The 15,174-nt window shown below is 41.9% G+C and overlaps 1 protein-coding gene across 3 annotated transcripts in view; it reads left to right on the forward strand.

The window, feature by feature from the left end:
• B3GLCT (beta 3-glucosyltransferase) overlaps positions 1 to 15,174 on the forward strand; it is a 120,633-nt gene that overhangs the window by 9,813 nt on the left and 95,646 nt on the right. For all 3 annotated transcript variants that reach the window (XM_015439125.4, XM_005585593.5, XM_065533132.1), the window contains exons 2-3: positions 5,279 to 5,328; positions 13,393 to 13,432. In XM_015439125.4, coding sequence (XP_015294611.3) covers positions 5,279 to 5,328; positions 13,393 to 13,432 — 90 coding nt within the window. The remainder of the gene's footprint in view (positions 1 to 5,278; positions 5,329 to 13,392; positions 13,433 to 15,174) is intronic.

Here is a 15,174-nt window from a genome sequence, read left to right on the forward strand (position 1 = left end):
GTAGGCATTGTCTCATTGGTTCCTGACAGCGCCCTCTGAGGTGGAGTTATTTGGCAGCTTAGTGGTTTTCTTGTTTTTAGTATTTCATTTGGTTTCTATGAGAGATGTTCCTGGGAAAGTTTGGGAAAACGAATTAAGAGAATTGGAACAAAATCAGGTGAGGAGGTAGAGGGCACAATCATCTTTCCTGCGTGGGAATGGGGGTCCCTTGCTCCCTCACAGGGACAAGGAAAGAGAGTTGATTAGTGCTGCTTAAATGCGTTGCAATTAATTACTCGCCAGTTTTCTTACACTCGGGGGCTTAGGCTGGCCTATAAATCTTAGTCCCAGGTTAGTTGTAAAATCTTGATTTATCTCTCCGTCTAGGCGTGCTAACACATTTGTTGGCTTGAATTATTTAAAGTTATCATGGAAGAGGTCCGATTTCTATTGCCTGCCCTGATTTGCACTTTAAATATAGTTCCCTGTTGCAATTTACCAGAATTCATGTTGAAAATAGAAAAGGGGAAATTACTTTTAAACAGCAGTTTGGCATATAAAGCATGATTTACTCTGGAATATTTCTCCAACTGCACATTAAAGCACTAAGGCCAAATTTTCAACAATATTTTCCCTGCTGAATCTGGAAATTAATATGAAAGCAAACAGCTAACACTGAGCCTCAGGTAGCCACTCCTGTGTGCCCCTTTGGTTGGGGGCAGGATGGAGAAATCTTTCCCTCACTCCTCCTTTTCTTTGTCACTCACTAGCCCAGACTCAAATTGCAGTATGCACTCTTGTTAGCATTGTTGAAGGTGACAGGCAATTTCCTACCTCCCTTGCTAATTTTTCTCACTTTGCTCATCTCTTTGCTCCATTTCTCTTTCATTTCCATGAAACCAGGATTTTTATGGGTAAGAATTCTGTAAATGGTTAGTTATTTTAAGATTGGATTTATTAGTGGTATAGCATATTCTGTGCCTTCACAGTATATTTGGTTCCTTTTTATTTTTATTTATTTATATTTTGTTAAGAGGCAGGGTCTCTCTCTGTCACCCAGGCTGGAGTGAAGTGGCATGACCATAGTTTACTGCCGCCTTGAGCTTTTGGATACATGGAGTCCTCCCACTTCAGCCTCCCAAGTAGCTGGGACTACAGGTGTGCACTAGCAAGCCTGGCTAAGCTTTAATTTTTTTCTTTTTTTTGGAGAGATGGGGTCCCACCATCTTGCCCAGGATGGTCTTGTACTTTTGACCTCAAGTAATCCTCCTGCCTCAGCCTCTCACAGTGCTAGAATTACAGGCATGTGCCACCACGTCCGGCCACATTTGGTTCCTTGATGATTTCTTTTGATTTATTTAGATTATAGAAATGTAAAGATAAAACCAATTGGCAGCTGGGCATGGTGGCTCATGCCTGTAATCTCAGCACTTTGGGAGGCCGAGGTGGGCGGATCACCTGAGGTCAGAAGTTTGAGACCAGCCTGGCCAACATGGCAAAACCCCAGCTCTACTAAAAATACAAAAATTAACCGGGCATAGGGCATGCGCCTGTAATCCCAGCTACTCAGGAGGCTAAGGTAGGAGAGAATCGCTTGAATGGAGGTGGAGGTTGCAATGAGCTGAGATAGTGCCACTGCACTCCAGTCTGAGCAACAGAGTGAGACCTGTCTCAAGACAAAACAAAACAAAAAACAACTGGCATTTTTTTCTAAGGATTATCTTGTTTTATGATTTGTTCCTACAACGGAAAGTAACTCTGATGCATTTTTTATGTCATTGTTTTAAATATTATAATTTGTGTCTATCATGGGAAAAAGGAATTTTAAATTTCACGGCAGAGTGATGAGAAATGACAGGCTTTTTTGGTTTGGGTTTTTTTTTTTTTTTTAATGGATATTTTAACTCTAGGTCTATATTTTTGGACAGAGCTAGAATCTAGTTTAACTTAGCTCAGTTAAGCTTTGTCTGGCTAAAGGAATGGTGTCTCGATTACAACAAGCAGAATTTGTGGAATTTATTTGACGTATTGGCAATATCTTTCCTGTATGTAATTCCTACTTTAAACAGTTACATCATCAAATAATATTAGCTGCTTACTTACAAAAGGTGATACATTAGTAATTTTAAGAACCAGTACCAAATAAAGATACCTTCCCTGCACTATATTCTACATTCTAAGGGCTAGGGACTTTTGTGTTCACATGCACTTCGTGGTCATATAGCTCAGTCTGGCCTTGCAAAAAAGTGAAGTAAAAGTAAACGTGTTATTAGATGATGCTACTGGACCTGTTACATTAAGAAAGTTATTTTATTTGATAAAAGAAGACATTCTAACCCCAGAGATATTTGACTGTCCTTGTTTGGAATTAGGAATTAATTGGGGAGGGGGAGATGGGTTTTTTTAGACAGGGTCTCACTCTTGTCCAGGCTGGAGTACAGTGGCATGATTATAGCTCACTCCTGGGCTCAAAGGATCCTCCCGCCTTGTCTTCCTAAGTAGCTGGGATGACAGGCGTGCTCTAGTATAACTGGTTGTTGTTTTTTTTTTGAAGACGGCGTCTTGCTCTGTCGCCCAGGCTGGAGTGTGATGGTGTGATCTCTGCTCACTGCAACCCCCGTCTCCCAGGTTCCAGTGATTCTCCTGCCTCAGCCTCCTTAGTAGCTGGGGCTACAGGCACCTGCCACCATGCCTGGCAAATTTTTGTATTTTTAGTAGAGATGGGGTTTCACTATGTTGGCCAAGCTGGTGTCAAACTCCTGACGTCATGATCCCCCCGCCTCAGCCTCCCAAAGTGCTGGGATTACAGACATGGGCCACTATGCTCAGCCACATGTCTGGCTAATTTTTTTATTTTTTGTAGAGATAAGGCCTCCCTATGTTGCCCAGGCTGGTTTCAAGCTCCTGGCTTCAAGGGATCCTCCTGCCTTGGCCTCCCAAAGTGCTGGGATTACACAGATGTGAGCCACCACGCTCAGCGGGAGATGGATTTTTGAATCAAAGTCATGAATTAGTTTGATCACAGTTTTTGTATCTTGCAAGTTCTCAGAATATTCTATTTTCTGGAATTCTGTGGTGCTAAGATGTGTTAACATGTTGCAACCTCCCTGTATGATATTCCTTAAGTAATTCTGTTTTTGATATCTTCTGCAGGGTTTTAAATGTGCATATTAGCTTAGAAGTAAATAAAATAAAACCAAAAAGTTAAGTACCCAGAAGCAGAATTTAAATGGCTTTGCAATTAAATCTCTCCTTTCTTCTTAGAACTTGAAGTGATGATTGGGCTTTGTTTTTCGTGTGTGTGTGTGTGTGTGTGTGTGTGTGTGTGTGTGTGTGTAAAGTGAGAAAATGCATTAGATCCTGTTGAAAATAAAGGTGAGAGGCACTAAGCTTCTTTGTTCTACTGGGTTGGCGCTGCCTAGTATAGGGAGCGGGCAGTCCTTATGTGATGTGACCCTAGGGTCCTCCAGAGTGAAGACTTTCACTCATTCATTTATTAAGTACATATTTACTGAGTTCCTTCTGTGTGCTAGCTGTGCTTTTGGTGTGGTGGCAAACAGTAGATAAAACTGTATTCCTGGTGGGGTAGTAGCCCAGGCCTGTAATCCTAGCACTTTGGGGTGCCGAGGTGGGCGGATTGCTTGAGCCCAGGAATTTGAGGCCAGCCTGAGTAACATGTTGAAACCTTGTCTCCACAAAAAACACAAAAATTAGCTGGGCATGGTGGCACATGCCTGTAGTCCCAGCTACTCGGGAGGCTGAGGTGGGAGGATCACTTGAGCCCAGGAATGAAGGTTGCAGTGAGCTGAGATTGTGCCATTGCAGTCTATCCTGGGCAACAGAGTGAGACCCTGTCTCAAAAAACACAAAACAACCCCACCCCCACCCCCACCCAAACCCAGTATAACTGTATTCCTGCCCTTGTGGAGCTTATAATCAACTGACGTAAGATAAGTAATAAATAAATATATATGTCAGTTGGTGATAAGTGCTCTGGAGAAGAGTAAAGCAGACTGAGGTGGATAAGGAGGGTGTGGAATTGGGGATTTATTATTTTATGTGAGATGGTCTCAGGGAGGCCTTGTATAATGTCTACTGTTACCTAAATTGTTCACATAGAGGTTCATATGGCTTAGATTTCAGTTTCACCCTGCCTTTTGAAATGTCATTCTGGAAATGGAAACGATGAAACCATGTTCGTCATTTGCTTCTTAGTGTGAAGATGTTTTAGATTCTTTCTTTTGAGCAAATGTTAATGCAATATTTGAGGCAATGGATGTCTGGGGGTGGGGATGGGGAGGAATTAGAAGGGATCCAAATGGGTGAGGTGGTCTCCTGCTTCTGAGTAGGGTCCCCTCTGCCACCAAGGAGCCCCTCTGCTGACACTCCTTGTACATTATTGTTCCATGGTGTCACTTCTCCCACTCTTTTAGTACATCATTGCCCTATGGCACTGCCTTTTACTCCTGTGAGTGCTAATTGGAGAAAGTGAACTCTGCAGTGCTTTCCTCTTAGCTGTTGAGGAGAAATGTGCTGTAAAATGAAGGGTACTATTTTTTGTTCTGTTAAGCTTCCTGTTTGGCTTGTCATTTTGCTTTATATTTTCAGAGTGTTACTGTCATGTTGTTGTTATTATTTTTAATGCAGAGCCTAAATGTGGCTCTAGGGATATCTTTGTCTATTATGGCTCTGACTCGAAACATTCATTCATTCTAAATGGAGAGTGATTTTAATTTCCCTCACTCTCCCAGCCCCATTGCTTTAGTAGGGTTCTGTTAGGGTTTAGTAGGTTCTGTGCTTGCTGGTAGTAGTATCTGCATCACACTTCTAACCTTGCAGCCCTTAGGAAAAAACTTGCTCTAAATTTAGCTCTGTTGCCTGCCAGGCTCTGGGAGTGATTTTGAGGGTGAGAATTTGTACTTCTTCCTCCTGGATTCTCAGGAATTCCCCTTTGCTTAAGAAGGCACCACACTTAAGGTTTCTAAGAAGTAGTATTTTGTACACATCTATTTTATGGTTTATGTCTATAGACACAAATGGCATACACAGCTTTGAATTTGTCTGATGTACTATTTCTTTTGCTTGGTAGCCGAAGCGTGTTGGCTTCGTGTTGATGAATAATTTTAGGTCTGAGATGAAGAAAGCCAGTAATAACAAGTTTGCAGCAATGCAGCTGCTTAAAAATGAGCAAAATATGTCTTGTTAAAGTCTCTTTTTTTATTATAAGCAAAACTGTTGGATATAAGAATTAACCTGAATTGCTAACTCTAATGTAAAAATGTTTCTTTTTTTTTTCCAGCTTTTGGTTTGGCTTCTGAAGATACAAAGAAAGAGGTCAAGCAGTCTCAGGTACTCATCCCAATGATCAAATCTTTTCCTTCCAAGATTCCTTTGTATTTTCTCTAATGGGAACTGTAACCATTTCATTCTTCAATTGTTATCATTTTTATTGTTATATGAATTCATATAATGTTGGTCAACACATTTTGAATCCCTAACGCAACCTATAGATAGACTTGCTTTTTAAAAATCCTTTAATATTTAAGGCTGATCCACTTGGTTTTAAAGTTATTTTGAGAAAAAAGGTGTTTTGACATAGAGTTGTACATTTTAATAGTCTTGCTTGGATACCATAGTTTTCCCCAGTCTTACCAAATACCGTTTTTTATTTCTTTTTTGCAACCAAGTTTCACTCTGTCGCCCAGGCTGGAGTGCAGTGGCACAATCTCAGATCACTGCAACCTCTACTTCCTGGGTTCAAGTGATTCTCCTGCCTCAGCCTCCCCAGTAGCTGGGAATACAGGCGTGTGCCACCATGCCTGGCTAATTTTTGCATTTTTAGTAGACAGAGGGTTTCATCATGTTGCCCAGGCTGATCTCAAATTCCTGACCTCAGGTGATCCACCCACCTCAGCCTCTTAAAGTGCTGGGATTACAGGCATGAGCCACTGCACCCGGCCCAGTCTTAGCAAATATCTTAACCTTGGGTTTAATTATCTCAGTCTGTGAAAGGATTTTACTATGTCACAGAAACCTGATTAGTCTCACCTTGAAGGTGGCAGTGTGTGAGAGGGTGTGCTGGGGGCTGGGTGGGAGACCCCAAAGGTGACTCTACTACCAGACAGTCAGAACCAGAAAGCTAGGCCAGGGGACTCGCAGAGAGCAGGCAGTGCTTATCTCAATCTCGGAGCTGCTGCTTTTTAATCATTGGTTGTAGTCAGGGAACGGCTCTAAATGTTTATTAGTTGGGCTTTGCACTAGATCAGTTTAGCACATAAAAAAGAAAAACAGTAGTTTAAAATGTCAGTTGTTTTTGTCATATTAGTTAAAGCTCAGTTGACTCTATTTTTTACCCCACAATTGGTGTAAATGCGTTTTTTTAATAATATGTTTCTTTTATCAACAGAGTATTTTAACTGTACTATGAGATTCTTACACAGGGGAAATGATAATACTAATTGCTTACGATTTTAAGACCTTTTATGATTAATAAAGCATGTCACACATATAATTTAGTCTTCTCAATGATCCTGTTATTTGTTAAAGTAAATATTCCCATTTACAACAGAGAAAACTTAGCCTCAGAGAAGTTACCTGATTTGACCAAGGTCACATGATTTTTTTTTTTTTTCTTTTCAACTTTTGTTTTAGGTCAAGGGGTACATGTGCAGGTTTGTTACAGGGGTAGATTGCATGTCACAGGGGTTTGATGGATAGATTATTTTGTCACCTAGGTAAGAAGCATAGTACCTGATAGGTAGTTTTTGGATCCTTGCTCTCCTCCCACCCTTTACTCTCAAATAGACCCCAGTGTCTATTGTTCCCTTATTTGTGTCCATGTGTACACTCTGTTTAGCTCCCACTTATAAGTGAGAACTTGTGGTTTTTCATTTTCTGTTTCTGCATTAATTGGGTTAGGCTAATGGCCTCCAGCTCTATGTTGCTACGAAGTCCATGTTCTCATTCTTTTTTATGGTTGTGTAGTATTCCATGGTGTATCCATACCACATTTTCTGTATCCAGTCTACTGCTGATGGGCATCTAGGTTGATTCCATGTCTTTGCTATTGTGAATACTGCTGTGATGAACATATGTGTGCATGTGTCTTTATGGCAGAACAATTTATATTCCTTTGGGTATATACCCAATAATGAAATTCCTGAGTTGAATGGTAGTTTTATTTTATGTTCTTTGAAAAATCTCTTTCCACCGTGGCTGAACTAATTTACATTCCCACCAGCCATAAGTATTCCTTTTCTCTGCAACCTTGCCAGCTTGTGTTATTTTTTGGCTTTTTAATATTAATGGCCATTCTGATTAGTGTGAGATGGTATTTCATGTGGTTTTGATTTACATTTCCCTAATGATTAGTGACGTTGAGCATTTTTTTTCATATGCTTATTGGCTGCATGTATGTCTTCTTTTGAGAAGTGTCTGTTCATGTCCTTTGCCCATTTTTAAAATGGGGTTGTTTGTTTTTTGCTTGTTGACTAGCTTACATTCCTTATAGATTCTGAATATTAGGCCTTTGTCAGATGCATAGTTTGCAAATATTTCCTTGCATTCTGTCAGTTGTCTGTTTACTCTGTTGATAATTTAGTTTGCTGTGGAGAAGCTCTTTCGTTTAATTAGGCCCCACTGGTCAAATTTTGTTTTTCTTACAGTTGCTTTTGTAGTCTTCCTCATGAAGTCTTTGCACAGGCCAATGTCCAGATGGTATTTCCTATGTTTTCTTGTAGGGTTTTTATAGTTTTAGGTTTTACATTTAAGTCTTCAATTCATCTTGAGTTGATTTTTGTGTGTGGTGTAAGGAAGGGGTCCAGTGTCAATCTTCTGTATATGGCTAGCCAATTATCCCAGCACCATTTATGGAATAGTGAGTCCTTTCCCCATTGCTTGTTTTTGTCAAAGATCAGATAGTCATAGGTGTGTGGCTTTATTTCTGGGTTCTCTAACCCGTTCCATTGGTCTATGTGTCTGTTTCTGTAGCACTACCATGCTGTTTGGTTACTGTAGCCTTGAAGTATAGTTTGAAGTTAGGTAATATGATGCTTCCAGCTTTGTTTCTTTGGCTTAGGATTGCTTTGGCTACTTGGGCTCTTTTTGGTTCCAAATGAATTTTAGAATTTTTTTTCTAATTCTGTGAAGAATTTCATTGGTAGTTTGATAGAAATAACATTGAATTTGTAAATTGCTTTGGGCAATATGGCCATTTTAACAATATTTATTCTTCCTATTCATGAACAAGGAATGTTTTTCCATTTGTTTTGTTGTCTCTGATTTTTTTTCAGCAGTGTTTTGTAATGCTTATAGAGATCTTTTACTTCCCTGGTTAGCTGTATTCCTCGGTGTTTTATTCTTTTTTGTGGCTACTTTTTTTTTTTTTTTTAGATGGGAGTCTCATTCTGTCACCCAGGCTGGCATGCAGTGGCGTGATCTCAACTCACTACAACATTTGCCTCCCAGGTTCAAGCAATTGTCCTGCCTCAGCCTCCCGAGTAGCTGGGATTATAGGCGCCTGCCACCACATCTGACTAATTTTTGTATTTTTAGTAGAGATGGGGTTTCACTATGTATCCCAGGCTGGTCTCGAACTCCTGACCTCAAATCCACCTGCCTCAGCCTTTCTCAAAGCGCTGGGATTACAGGTGTGAGCCACTGTGCCTGGCCTTTTTGTGGCTATTGTGAATGGGATTGCTTTCTTGATTTGCTGTCAGCGTGGATGTTATTTGTGTATGGAAATGCTACTGCTTTTTGTACATTGATTTTGTATCCTGAAACTTTGCTGAAGTTGATTATATCTTTTCTAGGTATAGTATCTTACTGTCTGTGAAGAGAGATAGTTTGACTTCCTCTCTTCCTGTTTGGATGCCTTTTATTTCTTTATCTTGTCTGATTGCTCTGGCTAGACTTCCAATACTATATTGAATAGGAGTGGGGAGAGTGGGCATCCTTGTCTTGTTCCTTTTCTCAAGGGGAAAGCTTCCAGCTTTTGCCCATTCTGTATGATGTTGGCTATGGGTTTGTCATAGACAGCTTTTATTATTTTGAGGTATGTACCTTTGATGCCTAATTTGTTGAGAGTTTTTAACATGAAAGAATTTTATCAAAAGCCTTTTTTTTTTTTTTGCATCTATTCAGATGATCATGTGGTTTATGAAAAAGCCCCGATAGATTCATAGCCAAATTCTACCAGATGTGTGAAGAGCTGCTTCCAATCCTACTGAAACTCTCCCAAAAAATAGAGGAAGAAGGACTGCTCCCTAACTCATTCTGTGAGGCTAGTATCATTCTGATACCAAAACCTGGCAGAGACACAACAAAAAAAGAAAACGTCCAGTATTCCTGACGAACATAGTTGCAAAAATCTTCAACAAAAATGCTAGCAAACCAAATTTAGCAGCACATCAAAAGCTAATCCACCACAGTTAAGTAGGCTTTATTCCTAGGAGGCAAGGTTGGTTCAACATACGCAAATCAATAAATGTGATTCATCACCTAAACACATGATTATTAAAAAGTAAAGTTAGAATCCAAATTTTCTGAATCCTTGAATATTTCTCACTTTACTGTTTTATATTACACAGCCCTATGCATTATGATGTGTGTATTTGGCAATAATGAGGATCATTTGTGACACATTTAAAGTGCTACCTAGTCCTGTGGTAGCACTCAAAGTCCTTGTGACTTTGAGTCCTGAATGACAGGCATAAGGCACTGGTCGTGAGAACCAAAGTGTTGAAGTTCTTTGTTTTGTGTTTTTTTTTTTTGAGACAGAGTCTTGCTCTGTTGCCCAGGCTGGAGTGCAGTGGCGCAATCTCGGCTCACTGCAAGCTCCGCCTCCCGGGTTCACGCCATTCTCCCGCCTCAGCCTCCTGAGTAGCTGGGACTACAGGCGCCTACCATCACGCCCGGCTAATTTTTTTTTTTTTTTTTTTTTTAAGTAGAGATGGGAGTTCATCGTGTTGGCCAGAATGTTCTCCATCTCCTGACCTCGTGATCTGCCTGCCTCGGCCTCCCAGAGTGCTGGGATTACAGGCATGAGCCACCACGCCTGGCCCAAAGTGTTGAAGTTCATGTCTTCTCCACCACTAGCCAGCTGTGGGACTTAGTGAACCTCGCTGTGCTCAGCCTCCTCATCTGTAAGATGGGGTAGTAGGACCTACCTCACAGGGCTGTTTTGGAGATTAAGTGTGCCTGTTTACAGCTTAGAACAATGCCAGGTCCTGTTTACATGTTTACCTGATAAGACAACAACAAATCCTATAAGCAGCCTTTTAAGAGGTCGCATAAGTCATCTTTCCTACCTGAACAAATCAAAGTAAAGAGGAACTGCTTTTGTCCGTTACATTTCTGTTGTAGAGGTAGTTGACTTCATATGAAGTGGTTGATGATAATGATGAAAAAAAGGTAGGTGCCAATAATTATTGAGCATTTGCTTTGTGCACACCCTGTGCTCAGCATTTTACTATCTTGTTCAACCTACAACACAATCTTGTGAAGTGGGTCTTGTCATTATTATTCCTATTCCGGTTGAAACAGGCCTGAGATAGTTGGTGGTACAGGCAGAATTAGAGCTCAGGGCCAACTGAGTGTGATCATGAACACATCTGATTATTTTATTCAGAGTCTCTAGGGCACTGGTGGGAGATTCCATTTTACTCCTCTTCCCTTTAAAATATTCCATATCAAATTCTTGAGGATGTCTTATCTTCTTTTAACGAAGGACTTATAAACTAAGCATTACATGTATGGATTGCAAGTGTTCAAATCTATTGTGAGTTGAAAAATAAAACCTGTGTCAAAGGGTGACTTTAATATGCGTTTTCTTGACTAGCATAGGAGCTGTCTGTAGGGTAGAGATTAATAGCAAATCTCTTTTGTATGTGAATAGGAATTCAGTTGACTTATAAAACCTTGACAGTGAGCACATTTTGATTGATACTGATAGCGTAAGAAACATGTGGCAGCAGAAATAATAAAACAAACCATGTGTTTCCTTCATCTTAGGAAGAACTAAGTCTTTTCACAAGGGAAGCTGGAGACAGAATTTTAATTGTTCTGTTAATTTAGTCTAATTTTCTTTCTCACAGGGGAAATTAGTCAAGACCATTTTGGTTCCATCTCAATTCACCTAATTCAACTGTTTCTTGCATATTTTATTTTTACAGTTTACAGATTGAACCCCTTGAAATGGCTAATCATTTCCTAGCTGTCGTGTCAGTCAACAGAGCTGCTGTGCTTAATAGCAAAGAGAAGGATGTATCATTTCGTTGCTTTTCTTTGATTTCACAAAGATAGCTATCTGATGGAAAGCCCAGCTGGTTTCGCAGCTTCAGTTGCTCAGTCTAGAACTGTAGCATTCTAAGTTGTTGATAAAGGTGACTTTTGCTTTCTATATTATTTTTTAGCTCACTCTCAAAATCTGTTCACATCTAATGATGTGTATTTTCTAAAGCATGCCTCCCGAGGAAGGCTGGGCAGGCGTTATCATGGTGGTGTGAGGAAGAGCATTGGGATCGAGTTAGGAGACCTGGGTTGTAATTCTGGTTCTGTGGCCAGAATGACTGGTGGACCTTGGGAAAATGATTTATCTTTTCTGAGCCTCTGTTGTCTCATTTGCAAAAGGGGATTGCTGGGTTGAATCATCTCCAGTGCTGTTTTTAGATCTAACAATTCTATTTTTCTAGGAGCCTCAGCTGGCAGCCAAAGCTGTGGCATCCAGAAGGCAGCTTGGCCTGGGGCAGGTGGTGGGTTGCCAGTGGAGCCAAATGGCTCCTCTGGAGCTGAGGCTGGCGCCTTCCCTGAGGGCAGGTTGTCTTCCTGGTCAGGAGTGGCATTTAGAGTAAGTCTGCGCATGCTGACTTACGGTGATAGCCTGGCTTTGGTTCAGTGCATTCAGAGAACTGGATTGAGCTTTCCAGTCTTTTTAATTTCTTCCAGGTCTTCGTATTTTATCAGGATTAAGTTGGGTGTCACTTGATCCATCCTGAGAGTTAACAAATCAGCATATAACTCTAGGTTCTCCTCTACTCAGTGGCATTTCTAGTCTCGAGACAAAGATAATTTCAGAATATGCCACTAAAGGTGGTCGCTCCCCTGTGTTTAGCTCTCTCCTCCCCGAGTGTTGTCATGGTCCCTTTGGTATTCTTAGAGGATGCATCTCTGTGGATACATCTCTTGGCTTTTAAGCTGCTCCCAATTTTGTTGGTAAGGGCTCGCGATCACATTTCTTGTTGCAGTCTGTGAAGACAATTGGAGGATATTTGCCACCGTCCAATTGTCATAATTATAGCATATGGCAGTTGAAAGCAGGAAAGGGCAATTAGGGAGAAAATTCCTTCTTAGTCTGCAGAGAAGACAATGAAAATGGCAGATTTAGCTGCTGACGCTTTGCACTTTGCTAGAGAAATCTTTTGAGAGTTCCTCCCTTGATTTACACCGAGTCGAGGTCAGGTATTTCTCTGCCCACATCCAGATTTCTATGTCTGGGGCTCTCCAGCTCTTACAGTGCCCCTTCTGTGCTCCTGAATTTTTTTTTTTTTTTTTTTTTTTTTTTTGAGATGGAGTCTAGCTCTATCCTCCAGGCTGGAGTGCAGTGACACGATCTCAGCTCACTGCAACCTCCGCCTCCCGGGTTCAAGCGATTCTCCTGCCTCAGCCTCTTGAGTAACTGGGACTACAGGCGCCCGCCATCATCCCCGGCTAATTTTTGTATTTTTCGTAGAGACGGGGTTTCACCGTATTGGCCAGGCTGGTCTCAAACTCCTGACCTTGCGATCTACCTGCCTCAGCCTCCCAAAGTGCTGGGGTTACAGGTGTGAGCCATTGCACCTGGCCTCTGTGCTCCTGAATTCTAGTGACCGCCATAGGCTGGCCTCCGAGGCCTTGTGCAGGCCCCTGGGACGACTCCTCAGGTAGGAGAGAACATTGTGGTAATATTCTGGAAGACAGTATGTCTGCACCCAAAAGATGATGGAGTGCGGTAATTCGTGGAACTCATCTTTATGAGGAGCACCCTGCCAGAATCAAGACTATCCTCTGATATGTTCATAATGCTTTATGGTTCACAGGGCTTTAAAAATGAACCCTCCTGAGAATCTCATGAACCAGTTAAGCGGTCACTGCATCTTATACAGTAAGGAAAGAGCTTCAGCTCAATCGACTTGCCCAAGATCGCATGAGAAGGGCACAGCCCAGCCTAAGAGGTCTGTCATGATGCAGAAGTACATCATTGCTCCGTGGTCCCTTAGGTTTCCGTCTCATTTCTTTAGGGAAGTGCTTCCAAGCCCCCGTTTTCAAATCTTCCTCCCATGCGCTGATACCCACCATGCACCACGCATGTTTACTCAGTGTATTGCTGGCTTCATTATGTACCAAGATTCATCTTTTTCTCTTTCATTTAAAATACAGGATTTGGAGAAAAGTGATATATCAAGGAAAAATGACCTAGGTAAGTAATGATTTTTTTTAACCTAAGAGTGTGTACTCAGGTGTATTTTGTATGAATTATATTGCCATGAAGTGATTTTTTTTTTTCTGATTTTATTTATGGGGTAAATATTGTTGTCCAAATAGTCTGTCTTTAGCCCAGCCTAACGTTTGTTCTCCTGAAGATGTGGGGCAAACACTTCTCAGATGGACATGTTGGCGTGTGGTGGACTTCTGTTTACTCAGTGAGATATGTTGGATTTAATTCCCTCTGGCATCATTCATTGAGCTTCTGATAAGGATAAAGCCCCATGCCTGGTGGGCTCTGTGGGGGAATGCAGAGAGGAAGGAGACGTGGTCTCTGTTATTAAGGACCCACACAGTGTGGGAGAAAAGGACAAACTGGCGTTTACGCGTGCCCCCCGGGAGTAGGCTCTCCACTCGCTGGCCTGCAGTCACCTCCGTGCCTTTCAGGAGTCAGCTCACCAGTCACGTCTGCCAGACTCGTCCCAAGCCTCCTGGCCTGGAAGCTGTAAGCCCTTCCTTTGTAAGGCATTATGCTTCTATCATAGCCCATTCCTTATTTGTACTCCTTTTGAAACACCCACCCTGCCATATATTGTAAGTATCTTCAGGAATGTGACCATGGGTTAGACCTAAAACAAAAATTTCATCGGAAGCATGCCCAGTGTGTAAGGCCACACCTCTGTGTGCAGGGGTGAGTCTGTCCCTGAAGGGTATGAACTTTGTCAGTGTGTTTCCTCCCAGGGTAGGAAGAATGACCCAAGTCTGGAACTCAGTCAGCCAGGACCTGGACACCAGAAGCAGTGGAACCTCACAAGAGGCCCATGATGTCAGGGGGATGCGGTCCATGGGAGAAGCTTCCCTGCAGACACAGGTGGTTGGCTCACCTCTAGTTTCATGATGGATAAGCCTGGGTTCCAGGAAACAAGAAGGGAACGATATACTCTTCTTGCTTCCTCCCCACTATTTTCCATGGAGACCTGGAAGGCGAGCTCTAGATAAGAGGGAAAAGGATAAAGGAAAGTGTTCCTTTCTAGGGCTTCTCTTCCTGGGCCTGGGTTCTGAGGGGTACAGAAGTGCAGGAGAGCCTGCCCTGCCCCCTCGTGGAAGTGGGAGAATGACCTGTTTTGGGGAGGCGTATCTAGGGCCCACAGGGGACTGTGTTGGGGTCTGTGGGGTCTGACAGCAGCTGTATTTAAGGAACCACATGAATTTGTTGCTTTTTCTTCTCTGTATTATCACACCCTGTATGGTTTAGCCACACCTTTCCATGTGGAGATTTTCTTTCCTGCTACCAACTCTGGTGGCTTTGAACATTTATTTGTAGTTTATGGGAGCAGATGAGTCTCTGGTTATTAAATGAATTAATGATGCAAGTCTGGAACATGGGCTTGAAACTACAAAGGGGAAGTTACCTTGGACAAGTAAATTTATATTCTTGCAATTGCACATGGCAAGTCGAGCGAAACCTGACTTGGTATCAGTTCATCTGAAAAAGACCCAGGGGGCTTCTTTGTCACAAGCTTTGTGTGAGCCTACAAGACCAGGAGGCTACTAAAGATTCTGTGCAGTTGCAGCGACAACAGTAGATTCAGGGCACAGAGAGCATGGCTCACAGTCAGAGCTGGGAGATAGCCTCCACGCACGGGACGCTGTTTCTCCTGCTTGCTGCCTGATTGATAGATTCACTAGAGTATGATTATTCTCACCAAGTAAACATAATTGGAGTGGCGCTTTGTG

Source organism: Macaca fascicularis, chromosome 17, assembly GCF_037993035.2.
Source record: "Macaca fascicularis isolate 582-1 chromosome 17, T2T-MFA8v1.1".
NCBI lineage: Eukaryota > Metazoa > Chordata > Mammalia > Primates > Cercopithecidae > Macaca > Macaca fascicularis.